The sequence below is a fragment of the Punica granatum genome, chromosome 5, assembly GCF_007655135.1.
Source record: "Punica granatum isolate Tunisia-2019 chromosome 5, ASM765513v2, whole genome shotgun sequence".
Lineage (NCBI taxonomy): Eukaryota > Viridiplantae > Streptophyta > Magnoliopsida > Myrtales > Lythraceae > Punica > Punica granatum.
Genome location: NC_045131.1, coordinates 9001561 through 9017377, shown reverse-complemented (window position 1 = coordinate 9017377; position 15817 = coordinate 9001561). Strand labels below are relative to the sequence as shown.

The window sequence follows — 15817 nt, the reverse complement described above, 5'->3', positions numbered from 1 at the left end:
TTGAACTTTTCTACCGAATTCAACGGTTAGCCCATGTGGGCCCATCGAACGTGCTAGTACGGGTCCACATCAACATTTGATTTGATTTTTTTTTTTCGGTGTACTACATCAACATTTGATCTGATGATATCTTTGAATGTGCTTTCGATTTGTTTCCCAATTTGGGCGATTTGATTTGTGGGATTGGATTATGTCCAAGAAAATGACAGATGTCAATTGTCAAGAGAGGAAGAAAACCAAAACAAAAAAAACTTTTTATTTGGCACATTCGGATTTAACGTTGGTTTCGCTCAATAACATGCTGTCCCGACAGTTTTGGGCAAAGGAATTATGTTGTCCTGTTTCCATGTTTTAATGGCATTTATTTGTTTTTCTCCCTAAAAATATTTCCAGCCAAGACAAAAAAAAAATGGAGTTTTAGCCTTAGTGAGCCAACCCTTTTTCGCACCGAAAAGATATTTCCAACCATATAAGTATATTAAAAAATAAATGTGCTTTTAAGATGCGAGACATTTTCGATTTATTGCTTGACGACGTAAATTTTTTTAGGCCATAAAAGAGGCACATAATCTAGTACAAAAATAAGAAATAAAAATGAAATAAATGAACACTTAACTCATACCGGTAGCCGATAAAGATTCAATCAAGATCTCTTAATTCTGAATCAGCACATTATGCACTATACTAAAATCCCTTTCTCTTGACAACGTAAGCATAACACGCGAATAACCTTTCCTTTTAACGGCAAAAATTACAGTTATCAAACTGGTCATGCAAAAATCACGTTAATTAAAAGAAACACATTGATTACATATAAAAAATCACATTAATTTTCAAACATGAGACAGAATAAAAGCCATCCAGCTATTAAAAGCCACCTTCACTACTCAAAGCAATCGAGTGTCTCCAGGAGTTGTTTCCTTTTTGAATGAGGCAATAATGTTGGTACCAACACGGTCCAGGTGGAAAGAGTCCAATTCGATATGCCGTAGGTTTGTTTTGTATAACGGAGGATAGGCTTATTTTGTATGTCGGCAGAGTCGGACATAGCCACTGAGTATCCATATCCAGTAAAGCCAGAGAAGTAACAAGAGACAAGCGGGAATTCCACGGTCTTGGGAGGATGAGTATGACTATCAAGAAGATAGGCATAATCAAATCCCATAGGCTGTAAACAAGAAGAGAACTGATATGTTTTGCTTGCTTGCCCATAGTATCAGCATAGATGTTCAAAAGCCAGCACTTCCCAACCATTCCAATTCCCGGCATTTATATAAGTCATGATAGAAGCATATACAACTCTTTCCACCCATAATTGAACAAATATCAACAATTCGATCACCACAATCAACAGGAGAATTACGCAGCCAAATGACAGGCCTTTGTAGACTTACTAAGCTCTGGAAGTGCCGCCATGGTCCCTCTCAACATGCTCCACGAGGGACACAGGATCACGGAAACCTCTACTGCACTTGGGGCATACATCAATTGTTACCTTCCGAACACCTCTACGATTGCCACCGTTCTCGTGAACTTTTTGGACGTGCTCTATCAAAGCTGTAACTGCAGCAAACTTTGCACCACACTGAGGGCACACCTCTGCTTCTCCTGCCCCATTTCCATCACTACTGCTCGGGCCCATCCCTTCTTTTGCTATCTGTAAAGCTCGGTTAAACTCATTGCCTAGTCTCGCCACTCCTGCTTCAGTTGAGGCACGGAAGCTTGAAGCTGCACTGAGAAGGCTAGCTGACCACTTCGACGATCCTGCTGAAACTTGAGTAGGTTTTTTTGATGGTGTATCTTTCCTGCTCCTACTTAGAGCACTTATGAAGGAGAAAGCAGTTTCAGGTTTCTTAGGTCCAGGACATTTGTGGTCTGGACCGAACCGGTGCTTCAAGCAATGATCTAAAGTGCAGTCCTTACACTTGATTATGTTCGAGAATGTGAGGACCTCCCTACAACCAGGGACGGGGCATTTTCTCTTCTTCGTAACTTTCTCATAGTTTGAGGGATCGCACTCGGTGTTAACATGAGATTCCCAGGTGATATTTGGGTCTTCATCGGGAATGAGACGGACTCCTTTAGCACATAGCGGGCAGATTACGACCGTCACATCTTTCTTATCAGCCTTTGGGCATTGATGTTTGATGAAGCTCCGATGCTCCAGACAGAACACCTAAAAAGCGAATCGAGAACATCAGCATCAGTCGATCGATCCAGTGAAAAGCAACAAAGGTCAGCAACTAGAGGGACCAAACCTCCATATTTCTCACCCCTATACATGTAAAATTCTAGGATTTCAATTCTGATAAAACTGTCAACGGCAATCTTCCACGTAACTATGTATAAAATTATATGGTTTTACAACGAGAAGAAAAAAAATCAAGAAGCAGCCCTCTTTTCATTATAACCATCAGTCCGACATCGAATTTCTTGTATCGCTATAATATGCGAGTTTCCAAATTTTCATACAAAACAGTTCACTATCTCTCCCTGATAAAAACAATATCCACCATTTGAATTGCCAATCATCTCAAACTCTAGACTCAGATCTCATTCAAGCGGCGGGCACACCTGTGAAAATTCTTAGTTAACAGACAACATCATCAAGAACCCCTTGTCATAGAGGCAGTCTTTACCAAAACCAGAACTCCAATGAGTTTTTTCTTTTCCCCACCACTGGCCCCATTGGATATCGCCGCAAGTATCCGAGTTCTTCGAAGGTGCACATCGGAACCTAATTCTTAAAGATTTCATTCATCGATTTCGATGCGGCAATTGGTTTGTCGATGTCCAACGCCAAATGTTATACGAAAATCAGAGCCAAAGTTTCTTCTTTTCGCAAGTTCACACAAGTCCCATCGATTCCCCAATAGCTACCATCCTAAGACAAATTCCATTGATTCTCATCCCCAGAGAAGCTCATCAGGCATTGAATCGAGAAGATAAAGGTGGGGAATTTTTACCCGATTGCAGCGGTCACAAGTGAAGGGAAGAAAGTCGATCTGCTGGCAATCTTCCACCATGCAGTGCTTCCCCAGATCGGGAAACTCCGGCGTCCCCATGAATGCTCAGCTTACCGGCAGAGAAAATCGACAGAAACAGGGATAAAACTGGAATGCTGGAAGGGATCCGAGCTGAAATGGTTGAAGGGTCAGTCGTAGATCGAAGGTGGGGGTTGACTTCCCGTCTCCGGATCGCAGGTCTTGTTGCGGGAATTTGGGGATCGATCTGTCGTAAAGAATTTGTAGGGATTAAATTAGATTAGATTCGGATTCCCATTTTGCCGCGTGAAAGCGGGAAGAAAACCCGCGGTGTCGGCCGGAGGCGGAGGAAGTCGTCTGGGATTAAGTCCCGACCGAAAAATCATGTCGTCACAAGCACTCCTCGTACATACCGCTATGGTTTTTTCCTTTTCAGAAAATTGATTTTGCGACCCAAACGTTTCACCTTTGTTCTATTATCCCCCTTAAAGTTTACTTCTTGTCGTCAATTGTCCTCTCCAAGTTTAGATCTCGTCCCACTTTGCAATTAGGACCCTGTTTTTGTTAACGACTCGGTATAACGAGACATTCGGACCCACCTAACTTGACTAAGGCTGATGGTACTGTGCCAGTTTCGAGAGCTCACGATGGAAACACCGCTCGAATCTTTCACAGATTCAATGCCATGATCATAACTTCAGTAATGCAAAATGAGAGGTGGAAAACATACCAAAGTCCATCGCGGACTTGGGGCATATGCAGATAATTTATTCATACATGATTTCCGAATCAGAGCAATGAAGCCCCATTAAATTTTCAGACCAGATGGAAACTGTACGGTGACATCAATTGGGTAGTGCAAACATACAATTGCAAGGCTTCAAATGATATTAGTCGGGCCATTTGATGGTTTATCAGAGCCGGAGCCCTGCCCAAAAGTCTGCACTGCCAAATGGTTTGTCTCAAACAATGTTGAACAAGGGCCTAACACACGACTGAAAACATTAATCCCAACCACAAAGCCATTGAATTTAGATGACAAAACAGATTTTATCGAAAAAGTAGCAGCACATGATCATCAAAAGAAAAGGCCCGTCATAATCTTAACAAGTTATACTATTGAGAGCCTAACAAAATACTAGATCCTCTTGGCAACTCGAAGCAGAGCTCAGGCATCGATCCTCTCAGCATCTTCCAAGATGAGGGGCTTCCCAGTGGGCTTTGCCAATATATCGGTGTATTCCTGGTATGGAGATTTTGAGAAACGGGTTTCCCTCCAGAAGTCGGGAGTGAGGAAGCCGTATGTCTTCAGCAAGCAGTCGAACGTAGCCTGAGAAAGTGAAATGAAATTCGATTAGGTTCTGCAGAAAAAGTAACATAGCAGCTCTCACATTTTCATTTCCAAGCCTTTCAGCAGAAATTGCTCATCGTAATTGTAACAACAGCACAATTCTACAAAATGCTTAAGCTGGTAGGGCAAAGCTTAAATAGCTCCCAGAGCTTCAGCATCAACACTCAATAGGAAACTTCATCATGCCTGTGCTTCATCTGATCTGCAAGTAACCAAAACATCGTGTCTTGGGCATCCCATATAATGGCAAAGTTACGTCAAGATATGTAATATCGCACTAATACATAATCAACTACTCTGGCAAATCATGTGAAGCTATAAGAAAGCTAAAAAAATTGAAAATTCCTAATCTTGTCAATCATACCAACACATCTCCTGATGGACCTCTCCAGAATGATCTATCCAACTTACATGGTCAAGGAATCGTCGAACATATTAATGGAAAATTCTAAAACACTAATAACCACAAAAAAAAAAGTGGATCATGGACGAGCTAAATGCATTCAACAAAAAGAGAGCTCAATGCACGTACTAGATTGATGAGCCAGAGCCCATATATACAACATAAGCGGCACATCGATTAGCTTATTCAGTGTGATTTTAAAGCTTGAACACTAAGAAACCAAACAGCTGTATCAGAAATGCCCTCTTCGGTGACGACATTTTCTCTATAATAACCTCTTCAGTTGCAGAAGAAACTCCATCTCGATGCAAATTAAGAGACGGAAGCTAACACATGACCAAAATTCAGGCGAAAAGATCAAACCTTGACGAAGTTGCCGAGAGTCTTCGTGGACCCCCTAGAGGAAGTGAACACATCCTCAATACCTGCGAACTGCAGCACCTTCTTGGGCACCCGAGCTGCCACTATCCCAGCGCCCCGGGGAGCCGGCACCATTCTGACGGTGACGGACCCACACTTGCCGGTGACCTTGCACGGAACAGTGTGGGGCTTCCCGATCTTGTTACCCCAGTACCCTCTCCTGACCGGGATGACCGAGAGCTTGGCCAGTATGATGGAGCCACGAATGGCAGTTGCAACTTCCTTGCTGCACTTGACACCGAGCCCGACGTGACCGTTCCCGTCTCCGACGACGACAAAGGCCTTGAACCGGGTCCTCTGCCCGGCCCGGGTCTGCTTCTGCACGGGCATGATCTTCATCACCTCGTCCTTAAGGGAGGGCCCCACGAGGGTGTCCACGATCTGGTACTCCTTGATGGGGAGGGAGTGGAGGTAGATCTCCTCGACGGACCGGATCTTGCCTTCCCTCACGAGGCGGCCGAGCTTGGTGACTGGGACCCATTTCTCCTCCTCTTGGCGCTGGGCGCGTCGGCGTCCACCCCTGCCGCCGCGGTCGCCCCTGCCACGCCCGCCGAATCCACGGCCAAAGCCTCCGCGGTCCCCTCCTGCTCTGTCCGCCATGGTTGTTGAGCTTGGAACTGATTGAAACCCTACTGAACCGACTCGAACAGCGATAATGGAGGCGCCAGAGAGTGTAGAGAGAGAAAAATGAGGATTGGTAGGGTTTATATGTGGACAGACGGCAGCTAGGGTTTGCTTGCTCAGCGGTGGCGGGATTGCTGGGGGTGTGTGGTTATGGAGATAAGCTTGGACCGGTGAAGGGGTGTTTGGACCCATGGGCTTCAAATTAATAGATGGATCAACCCACCGACTATTCGGCCCAATAAAGGCTCTCGGCCCATGGTCTGGTAGAATTAAATCTGGGCTTAGCCCATGAGGTGGGATGACATCTATTCACGGGGAATGGAAATTTATCATACAAAACGGCCACATTCGCATTTTGTCGAGTTTCCATCCATATTTTGCGATCTTAATGTTGATTCTCTCTTCGGCCTCCACGTGACAGATGTGTGTGAGATGAATTGTCAGACGTGACAGGTTATAGTCCAAGGAATTCGTAGCGAAACACCCGTCGACTTTAGTGCACTAACGCTTGTGGCACAATAGGTTTGTATGATATTGAGTATCGGGGTCCAAGATTTCAGACGAACAATATTGAACAAAGTTTGATGAGTGACGACCATTGTCAATTTCAGAGATGAGCCTGCCAATGTCTTACGTGACATATGAATTTCTCTGGAAGAATTCGGATTCCTCATCGACAAATTGGGTGTTCTTGGTGTCGATGCTGTGAAGTTTTTCCCAAATGAGTTGATGAGTTACAATACCCAATCTCTTATGAACTTGTGGCTTTCTATTTCATTTTTTCGTGTAAGATCCAACTCTCAACACTCGTCATCACGTGATAACATGTGATTTTGACGCTTCACCTACACATGCACGTGAACTTGAACATTTGCTCTTAAGAACTGACTACGAGCTGAAATTAAACTTCCGTGCTCGAGTGATGGGGGGACAATTAAGAGACTATAAGGCGGGTTTTTTTTTCCGCACACGGATTTAAAGAGACTATGAGTTTCAAAATCGGGTCGATTCGGATGCACTTTGGCTGCTCTCGACAAAGAGACATTTAGAATTGACGTGACATGAGCTCATATGCACGCGCTAAAGTATAAGCGACTCTAATATCATATAAAGTTGTGACTTTTTCCGTGTAGGATTCGACTCTCCACAGAAAAAATGTAATGTAATGCAATGAGTCCACTTTAGGAGAAAAGCCCTTCACAGTTCAGTCACCTGACCCAGTCCTTCGTTGACTGCTCAGTCAGAGCACAGCACATCGAAAGGCGGGTTCAATACTTCCATTCAAAAGTAATTGCTCAATTTTTTAATGGTGCGTACAGTGTTTTTTTTTTCCTAATCGGGAGAGTTCGGACTTCGTCCGACTAATCTCCGGGACTTCATGAATCCCCGATGATGCACGGAACGGGTAATTACGCCAAAAGCGCTTCGATGGTCCTAAGGGATTCGAACCCGGATCTCGATGTAAATTTGAGTGTACATTAATCATTAGGTCGAATCCCTTAAAATTAGTTCGACCAGTTATGAATATATTGTTAACAATACATGATTATTGCTCACAACGTACTCGTAACTGCACCGACTGTGTTAAAATTCAACCATAGAGAAGCCGAATCCTGTGTCAGGTAATTATTCACTCTGGCTTCATATTATAATGTTCAAGTACCGTAGAATTCTCCTTTGTCCAAAGCGGTTACATTTGTTTATTTAGCATTTCCAAGGCTTCCTTGGGCGTTTTTCAACATTTCACCAACTCTTTTACTGCGCTTTTTTTTAATTTATTTTAAATACATTAATAGAGACCAAAAAAAATCACGAGCCAAACAACGCACGAACTCCCAAGTGAATTGATAATATCCTCCAGAGAGTACAATGAAGGGCAGGTTGCAAGGGACAAAACTAAGACTGTCTCGAGAACGTGTGTTTATTGTAAGGAGGCTTTTTAAAAAATCACTTTTAGAAAAATTTCAGAAAATAGCAATATTCTTACTATTTCATTAAAAAAAAAACTTGTTATTCACCGTATCAAAAAAATAAATTTTTAAGATTTAATAAGTATTCAAAAAAATAAATTTCTTATTAAACAATAAATTTTCTTATTCTTTAACAAGAAAAGTTACCAACAAATATATGACATATAGTGACGTGACTCTCTCCGTTTGGCTTTTGTAATTTGCTCCATTTAAGGAATCTCCTTATGGAAATTTATCTCCTGTCTCAAAACAAATTTGATCAAAAATAAAAATGAGTGTTTGGGAGTTTTGAGTCACGTGGTCAGGACATCGTCATTTCAAGATTATGGTGGATAAGTATTGATTCTTGGATTGCTTTCTGTTAGTGTTTATTGTCGAGTGATCGCGTTCTATCTAGTTGGAAAAAAAAGAAAAAAAAAGACGTTACATCAAATATTATACCAAACAAAATGGTGGCATTGGTAAAAAGATTTTCAATTCGAGTCTTCATATAAGTTTGGTCATGACAGGCATGGAGCTTAGGATAACCAATGGTCGTATAGGTTATTTTCTTTTCTTCTTTTTTTTTCATTAGAAAGATAAGTATACATTCACATTTCAATACTGGAAGGAGGAGCATAATATGAAATGTGCCAGTACAATGTCTAGTTCGTTAAAGAACAATGGCGATTGAGAAAGGGATGTAATATAATGACACGCGTTTTTTTCTATATAGGTTCACGAACCTCATTTGTTAAAAAAAAAAGATAAATTACACCGGTGGTCTAAAAAGTTTTACAAATGTTTCAATATGGTATAAAAAAAATTTTGCTACTTGATTGTACAAAATATTTCAAAATTGTTTCAGTATAGTATAAACCGTCATCTCGCCATTGACGCCGTCAAGCTATCCTTTACAAGATCTATAAATTTTATATTATCATGTAACTTACTTCAAAACATTTTATACTATTAAGTTACAATTTCAAAATATTTTACACCATCATATAACGTATCACAAAAATCGATTTTGTACCATTAGCGTCGGCTTGACAACATCGAGATGACGGTTTGTACTTTACTGAAATAACTTTGAAATATTTTGTATCATCAAGTAGCAAAAAAAAATTTTTATACCATATTGAAATATTTATAAAACTTTTTAGACCACTAATGTAATTTACTAAAAAACAGTTGCAGTTTTGGTGATTGTGAACTTTTATAAAATGTTGAACCAAGTCCCAATTCTTTCTCCAACTTTTCAGTAATGCCCTTCCTTCTCTCTCCTTTTTGGATGAATAAAAGGCTAGATCGAGTTATTAGCCCGGCTGCCCCAACTAAGGAAACTTAACCGCCACAGAATGTTCCTTTAGCCATAGCTCGCTGAGACTTTAGCCTAACTTGATCACCGCAACCCCACCAACACGCTAGTAAATTAAGTCCAAGCCCCACTGGATCAAATATTATGGATCGGTCACCGCCATCTCATAATATACCCACATAATTGCGAGCTCTACGTCATCAATGAGATTCGAATTCGTGATGTTCAAGTGGAGTCACTAGACCACCGTGCTGGCGGTCCCTCCTCCTCTCTCCTGGACAAGCAGATGAAACCTAGTGTTACCGTTCTTCTTTTGCAGTCTGAAATCTTTAGCTTAAATACATTTTCAGGGCAGAGCTTCTCTCTCTCTCTCTCTCTCTCTCTCTCTCTCTCTGCTCACTTTTTCCGATTTGAGACTGCCCAGTTCCTAACTCTGCACTCATTTCTTTAGCTCATCCACCACTCTTGTGCTTGGCCCTCTCAGCAGCTGCTTTCGGATGAACGGCAACAGTCAGCCGTCCCCCGGTATTCGAGGCGCCGCCACCGCCGCTGCCGCCCACCGAGGTGGACCCCAGCAAGTACACTCACCATTCCATCGAAACCCTTGTGGTGGTCCTGGCGGTTATAACGATAGTGGGAGTTATTGCGGGGATCGTCGCTCGGCTGTGCGGTGGGAGACATTTCGGTGGCAGCGGTGACCATGACATCGAAGGCTGGGTGGAGAGCAAGTGCCGGAACTGCATTGAAGGCGGGCTTCCGCCTCCACCTCAACCGCCACTGCAGGAACCGCCCAAGCCAGCTGCGGAACCGGAGAAGAAGTGAAAGGAAAGGTAACCTTATTATTTGTTAAGAGTTACAGTTACCAGCAACAGCATGTATAAATGTAGACAGAGATGAGCAGTTAGTTCTTAATTTTCCTGAGCATGTAGCAGCAATTTATGAATGAATGTTTGTTGACTTGAACCTCTCTTTTAACCATCGGTGTTGCTCGATCATTCTTTTCAAAAGTACAAGGCGACTATTTTCTTCGCTTACGGATCTGAGGCGGTGATGATTGCTTATGCTTCCATCGGGTGAGAAGTTCTCATTAACCGCTTATTTCCGACATTGACGGTTTACCGGTAACTACTTCATCGCCCGAAGCACCTTTACGGATATGAACGGTTCCAAAATCTTGCCTTCTTCCCTTTCCAACAGCTAATGTAATGGAAAGTTTTTGTGACCGTTGCTTATTCTTTTTCCAGACAATGCAGAAAGTCTACAGTATTAAAGGGTCCAAGCAAATCATTCCCTAGTAATAATTTGTGACCGAAAGCGTATAAAGAAAAAGGTTGTGTATATAAATTTACTACTTTCCGGGTAACAGAGATCTGCCGAAGAATCGTGTCGGCTTGATAATTTAACGAATCACAAAACTGTACGCCAATCAATAGAAAAGCTTAGAGAAATCTATCCTATGCGAGTGACTGATATTAGCAGTTGATTCCGCACTGTTCGACGGTCGGGCCGGTCACCCTAATTGTGAAAGGATTGATGTTAACCCAAAGTAAGGAGAAGATCAAGGCGAGAAGAATCGACCAGATGACAACGATGGTTGGCATTCGGTTCTGGTGGCTCATTAGACCTCTCAGGAAGGGATAGAGATGGATAATCACCCAGGAAGCGAAGAAGAGCTTGCAGAACAGGATGCTCCAGGCGTGATGGCCGCTTTCCATGAAAGAGGAAATCCCGGCAATTAGGCCTATCAGGTTTATCATGAGGAGAGTCGTGGGGGGTATGAGGAGACTCGTCCATCTGAACATATAGAGTTCGGAAAATCCTCCCCGGTCTTTGGAGGAAGTGGAGTGGAAGCTCGGGTCGATGTTTGTGAGGGCCTTGATCAGGCCCTGGAAGATGGCAAAGAGGTGGGCAGAGACACCACCGATCACCCAGAACTGCTCGTTCCTCCACCACTCGTCAATGCCGACCCTGCTCCACCTCATTTCGAGTATGTTCGTTGCGAGGATGGAAAGGCAAAGGCCAACGAATGTGATGCTCGCTACAAGGCTTATCTGCATTTCACGGAACGACAAACAATCATCACACCATCGTCAAGTGACATTGAAAGTGTTATAAAGTTCATTTATCCGTCGTACCGATGGGAAAATGAATTTTCCGGTGAACAGACAGACTGCTGGGAGTGCACAGTACGTTGTGAGTGGAATCGCGGTCAATGGGTAAACTGTAGAGTTGATATACGCAAGCCTCTGAAGCCATTTAAGCCGCCCGCCGAGACCGTACCATATGGGGCAGTGCTGGCTGAGGAGAATTTGGATGGAACCTTGTGCCCAATGGAGCACTTGATTGAGACGGTCTGAGAGGTTCGTCGGAGCGGACCCTTTAAATGCTGCACGCTTGGGCATGCAGTAGATCGATCTCCATCCTCGCGAATGCATCTTTAGTCCGGTCAGAAAATTCTCTGAACCCGAACCATAAATCCACCCAATCTGCATAAGACACTCCAGACATGACCAAATTGTATATGCAGCCTGACTGACTTACTACTAGAACTAAAAAGTGCGACGTACTTCATGTCCCCATCTCGTGTTGTCTTCGTATCCACAGCTGATAACTTGAATAGCCTCTTTGAGGAGAGATTCGGTGCTGATTAATGGCGAGATACCCTCTTCCTGTGGGAAGGTTGAGTCGATGAAAACATACGATTGTCCGAACCACTCCTCTAGCCTCATTTGTGACACCAGCTCTAACTTCCCGTTGACATAACCATCCCCTGATTGCAAGGCTATTCAAATCAAGGGTAAATACGACCAGTTCAAAGAATTCGCGCTTCTCTTGATTAAATGTAGGAGAAACCAAATAGGGGCTTACATTTGCTGCCTTGTTGAATATCTTCTGCATTGGGTTGTTCCATATCTATGTCGGGATTTTTTGTCTTGGACTGATTATTCGACCGATACTTTTCTTTCCGTGAGCTTCCAAAGCACATCGAGAAAATTCCCGGTTTTTTATGCTTAGGCTTGAGCGGGGCATCGTATCCATATATAGCCCTTCTGTCGAAAATACACCCAGTACCAATGTATATTGGGCCTTGGACACCATCCAAACCTCTCAAGTTTATCTGAGAACCCGAAAAATGCGTCGGCAAAAGAGAAAAAGGAAAAATGAAGAGATCAATAATCAATGAGCCAATGAATTGAGGCATAGATTGAAAAAAGTGTTACTTACATCAAAGAAAATGGTATTTCGATTAGCATATTGGTCATCCTCATCGATTCCATTAAAACTCAGGGGAAACTGAACGAAACACGCTGATTCTGCATAATTTTGATCCATGAGGAAGCACATTGCCTCCTGCAACGCCTTGCTGTTGTTTATGTAATGGTTGCAGTTCAGATTCAACAAGAACGGTCCATTTGTGAGAATTCCCGATACACGGACCTGTAACGAACCCATAAGCAGGAGAATAGAGCATGTTCATTCCTAATTATAAGGTTCAGTTTTGGCACTCGAGGAATTGAAGCTTACAACTGCATTCATAGCCCCGGCCTTGTTGTGGTGTGGGAAACCTGGGCGTTTCTCCCTGGACACGTAGACTAGTCGGGGGAGCTCGTTGCCCTCGTTGTCGAGACCTCCAGTTTGACCTAAGAAAACCTTTCGAGGTACTCATAGTATAAGATGCAGAACATTATGAATTTCCATCTTTGCAACTTCAAGAGAAAGAAATACTCCTAGCACAAGCACACAGGAAATGAAGCCTAAAACTTGAACCAACCTGAATCATTCCCGGGTGATCATACGTGTTATTTCCAGGCCAAGGGGTTCCGTCTTGCATGAACCATCCGTCATCAGGGACCTTTCTTGCTTTAGCCACGAGGGCGTTTATACGGACCTTGAACTCCTCATACTCTCTCTGCAAAATTCGAAAATCAGACCCACCAGAAACATAGAACTTCAGCTAAAGTAACAATGTTAAGTTATTACTGAAAACACAATTCAGAAAGAAAATTATGAAAGGAAGGATGAGGATTCGCCTACTTTCATTGCTCTGCGGTCTTTGACGAAAGACGTGTGAGTCTTATTCTGTAAGTAGTCGATTTTTTGCGAAAAGTACCACTCGGGTGCTCTAGGTTCGATATCGTACTTCTTGCAGAATGGGACCCAATTCCTTGCAAATTCCGATGTTTCACGAAGTGATTCGAATGTGAGCATTGAGGCTCCATCGTCAGAAAGATAGCAAGAGATTTTCTCAACGGGGTAATCAACTGCAAGAATAGATAGTATCGTGTTCGCTGTAACAAGTGGAGGTTCTTTCATAGGATCAACTGTCGTTACAACGATATCCACAGCAGCTAACTCAGATGGCTCATCTTTCCTGTTATATCTGCAAGACACCGGTGCAATCATGATGCCATGTTTTTTCAACATGAACCTGAAAAATCCAAATAACAGATTCATAAAGATATTTTACCTCAGAGTGAGTCGGTCGCAATATGTCTTGCGATTGACGGGCTTCCATTTTGGGAACTGATCCAAAATCCACGACATAGCAAACCAAATCTCACATGTTACGGCCACTAGCCACAGAGAATATGCATCTCGGACCGGATTCTTAATGCGGTAATGGAAGAAAAATCCAAGAACTACAAGCCGAAGAGAGATGACCAGCCGGTAGGGATTGATCTTCGAAGATGGGATTGAAACCTTCCTTGAGAGTGGCTGTCGTGTCTCGTCATTTCTGCATTTCCGGAATAAATAATTTAGACCATGAGTCGATCATTCAATCCTGAATTAAAAGCCCGGGAATATAAGTGATGGATAGTCATAGTTCTTCCAAACTCCAAAGGGCACTTACAGCAGAGAATCATCCGTTTCCACCTCTATTCCATCATCAGATTCATCGCTACATTCCCTCACTCCAGAGGGCTCGTGAGTAACGCTTGTACCGGCTGTGCTCTCTGCCCACGTCACTCTCCGGTTATAGACCTCCTCTCTCCGTCCAAAGTCGCCAGAGCCCGGTAACGGATCAACCATCCTGTGCTTAACTGCAAAACAGAAGCAACATCAACTCCTTTTCCTGCACTAATGCTAAAGGAGAAGACAATCCAATATTCCAACGTGCGAGCCGAGAAGTGCTACTCACATGACATGTTAACGCCTGTTAACCGAAAACAGACAACCTTGGCATAGGATTGAGGTGCAGTGCCTTCAAGAAAGTCGCGTATAAATATATATATGTCACCTCCGGGTTCTTGTTGGTTTCTTGAACTAGAATCCATCTTCACATCATTATTTCGGCATAAGGGTCTCGTCTCACCAGTCAGAATCTTCCACTTGTGATCTCAGCAAAAGAGATCACTTTCTAGAGGTACAAACAAGATTAGTACACGAAGAAACCATTATTTATGATAAGGCTAGTGTTGACGTCCAAGGATTGTGCTTGGGATAAGTGTCGAAATTCTGCATACGTTACTTGACAAGTATATTTATGCTTTTCTGCAGCCTAAAGGAAGAATCCTGTGCTTCAGAAATGTGTCATTTTCTCCCAGATCATATTTAGAATCAGCCTCCACTCATAAAGAACTGTGTGCTCCTTTACACTTGGCTCGAGTCCCACATCTCCGTCGTGGTCGTTCGTATGTACGAAAACGTGTACCATATTTTATGTCAGGACATTGGTTTCGAGAAATACCCGTTTTATTTATTGATCCTAGAGGTCGATATATTGAACTTTAGCAACAAGTTTGTGCTCGTGGGAATTGGGAGTTGATGTGGTGGGTGTGATGATTCAAAGAATTGATTATGATTCATTAGCATCACTAAGAAGATTAGCCCAAAGTGGGAAAATTAAAATGTTTATTATTATGAGGAAAATAAAAGAAAACCAGAGGGGTGAAAATAGAGGGAGCCAAGTGCCCTCTAAATCCAATTATTGGGCTTTTTCCATTGACCAATGACAATTGAGCAGTCCTCAACCCCATTTTGCTTATAAACCAAGGCTTTGGGTCTCTTAAGAAAGTCATAATAATTTTGCTTCATTTGCAATGTTATGGGGGTTTAACTTTGCTGAACCCACCATCAAGATTTTCCCTATAATGAAGATGAGAGTTGAAATTTATAGGGAATAGGGCTTTCTTCCTTTCTCCTGAAGGGATCTAAAAACACGAGAGAGAGATGGAAAGACATAATGATAAAATAAAACAGCAAAAAATACTTTCCTTAATCCAAACTTTTGTCACATTTCACATGATTTCATGCGGCAATTTCACACATAATGTACTCAAGATTCCATAAATTCAGAGAAATGGGTAGTCGGAGTGCAGCGGTAGACCCTCTTGCATGGAACGGGGAAGTTTTGGTCCAGTTCTCATCTAAACGCTCTTACATGAAACAAAGAAGTTTTAGATCAAATTCTCATTAATGATCCTAACGTGTCATTCTATTTTATTTCCTCTATCTATTTATTAAGCCATAGCCTCCCTTATTTAAAAAAGAAAAAAAAATAGATAGAAAAAACTTGAGAGATAGTTTGGGCTTTAACGGGCCCAATGGGCCTCCTTCAGCCATTTGGGCCGATCTCATGCTGTGGTCTCCATTTGAACATGGAGTTCATACATTTCTAGGGTGTGTTTGTTTTGGGAATAATGTTCAACTCAACTCCACTTATTTTCAATTCAACATCACAATCATTACTTTTTTTATTTTTTAAATATTTTTAACCATTCAATTCAATTTTTAATATTAAATTCTCTCAACTATTCATTACTT

At 42.4% G+C, this 15817-nt stretch overlaps 3 protein-coding genes across 4 annotated transcripts; all 3 read right to left on the bottom strand.

The window, feature by feature from the left end:
- Positions 1–789: 789 nt before the first annotated feature.
- Positions 790–3389, bottom strand: LOC116207578 (zinc finger AN1 and C2H2 domain-containing stress-associated protein 16-like). Its single transcript, XM_031540586.1, has 2 exons — positions 2967–3389; positions 790–2176 (listed from the first exon to the last, which is right to left on the bottom strand). Exons 1-2 carry the CDS (start codon positions 3063–3065, stop codon positions 1394–1396), a joined length of 882 nt encoding a protein of 293 aa, XP_031396446.1. The 5' UTR covers positions 3066–3389; the 3' UTR covers positions 790–1393.
- A 477-nt stretch (positions 3390–3866) lies between these two features.
- On the bottom strand, positions 3867–5894 carry LOC116207577 (40S ribosomal protein S2-4). Its single transcript, XM_031540584.1, has 2 exons — positions 5102–5894; positions 3867–4314 (listed from the first exon to the last, which is right to left on the bottom strand). The coding sequence occupies exons 1-2, from the start codon at positions 5756–5758 to the stop codon at positions 4153–4155; spliced, it is 819 nt and encodes a 272-aa protein (XP_031396444.1). The 5' UTR covers positions 5759–5894; the 3' UTR covers positions 3867–4152.
- A 4477-nt stretch (positions 5895–10371) lies between these two features.
- LOC116209366 (cellulose synthase A catalytic subunit 3 [UDP-forming]-like) lies at positions 10372–14353 on the bottom strand. 2 transcript variants are annotated; one of them, XM_031542983.1, is made up of 11 exons: positions 14193–14353; positions 13905–14094; positions 13521–13787; positions 13088–13433; positions 12825–12962; positions 12578–12703; positions 12278–12490; positions 11921–12170; positions 11620–11834; positions 11188–11538; positions 10372–11103 (listed from the first exon to the last, which is right to left on the bottom strand). In XM_031542983.1, the coding sequence occupies exons 1-11, from the start codon at positions 14326–14328 to the stop codon at positions 10525–10527; spliced, it is 2811 nt and encodes a 936-aa protein (XP_031398843.1). In that variant the 5' UTR covers positions 14329–14353; the 3' UTR covers positions 10372–10524. The 2 variants fall into 2 exon arrangements, with proteins under 2 accessions (XP_031398843.1, XP_031398844.1); XM_031542984.1 differs by having other exon boundaries at positions 11620–11822.
- Between the last annotated feature and the right edge of the window lie 1464 nt (positions 14354–15817).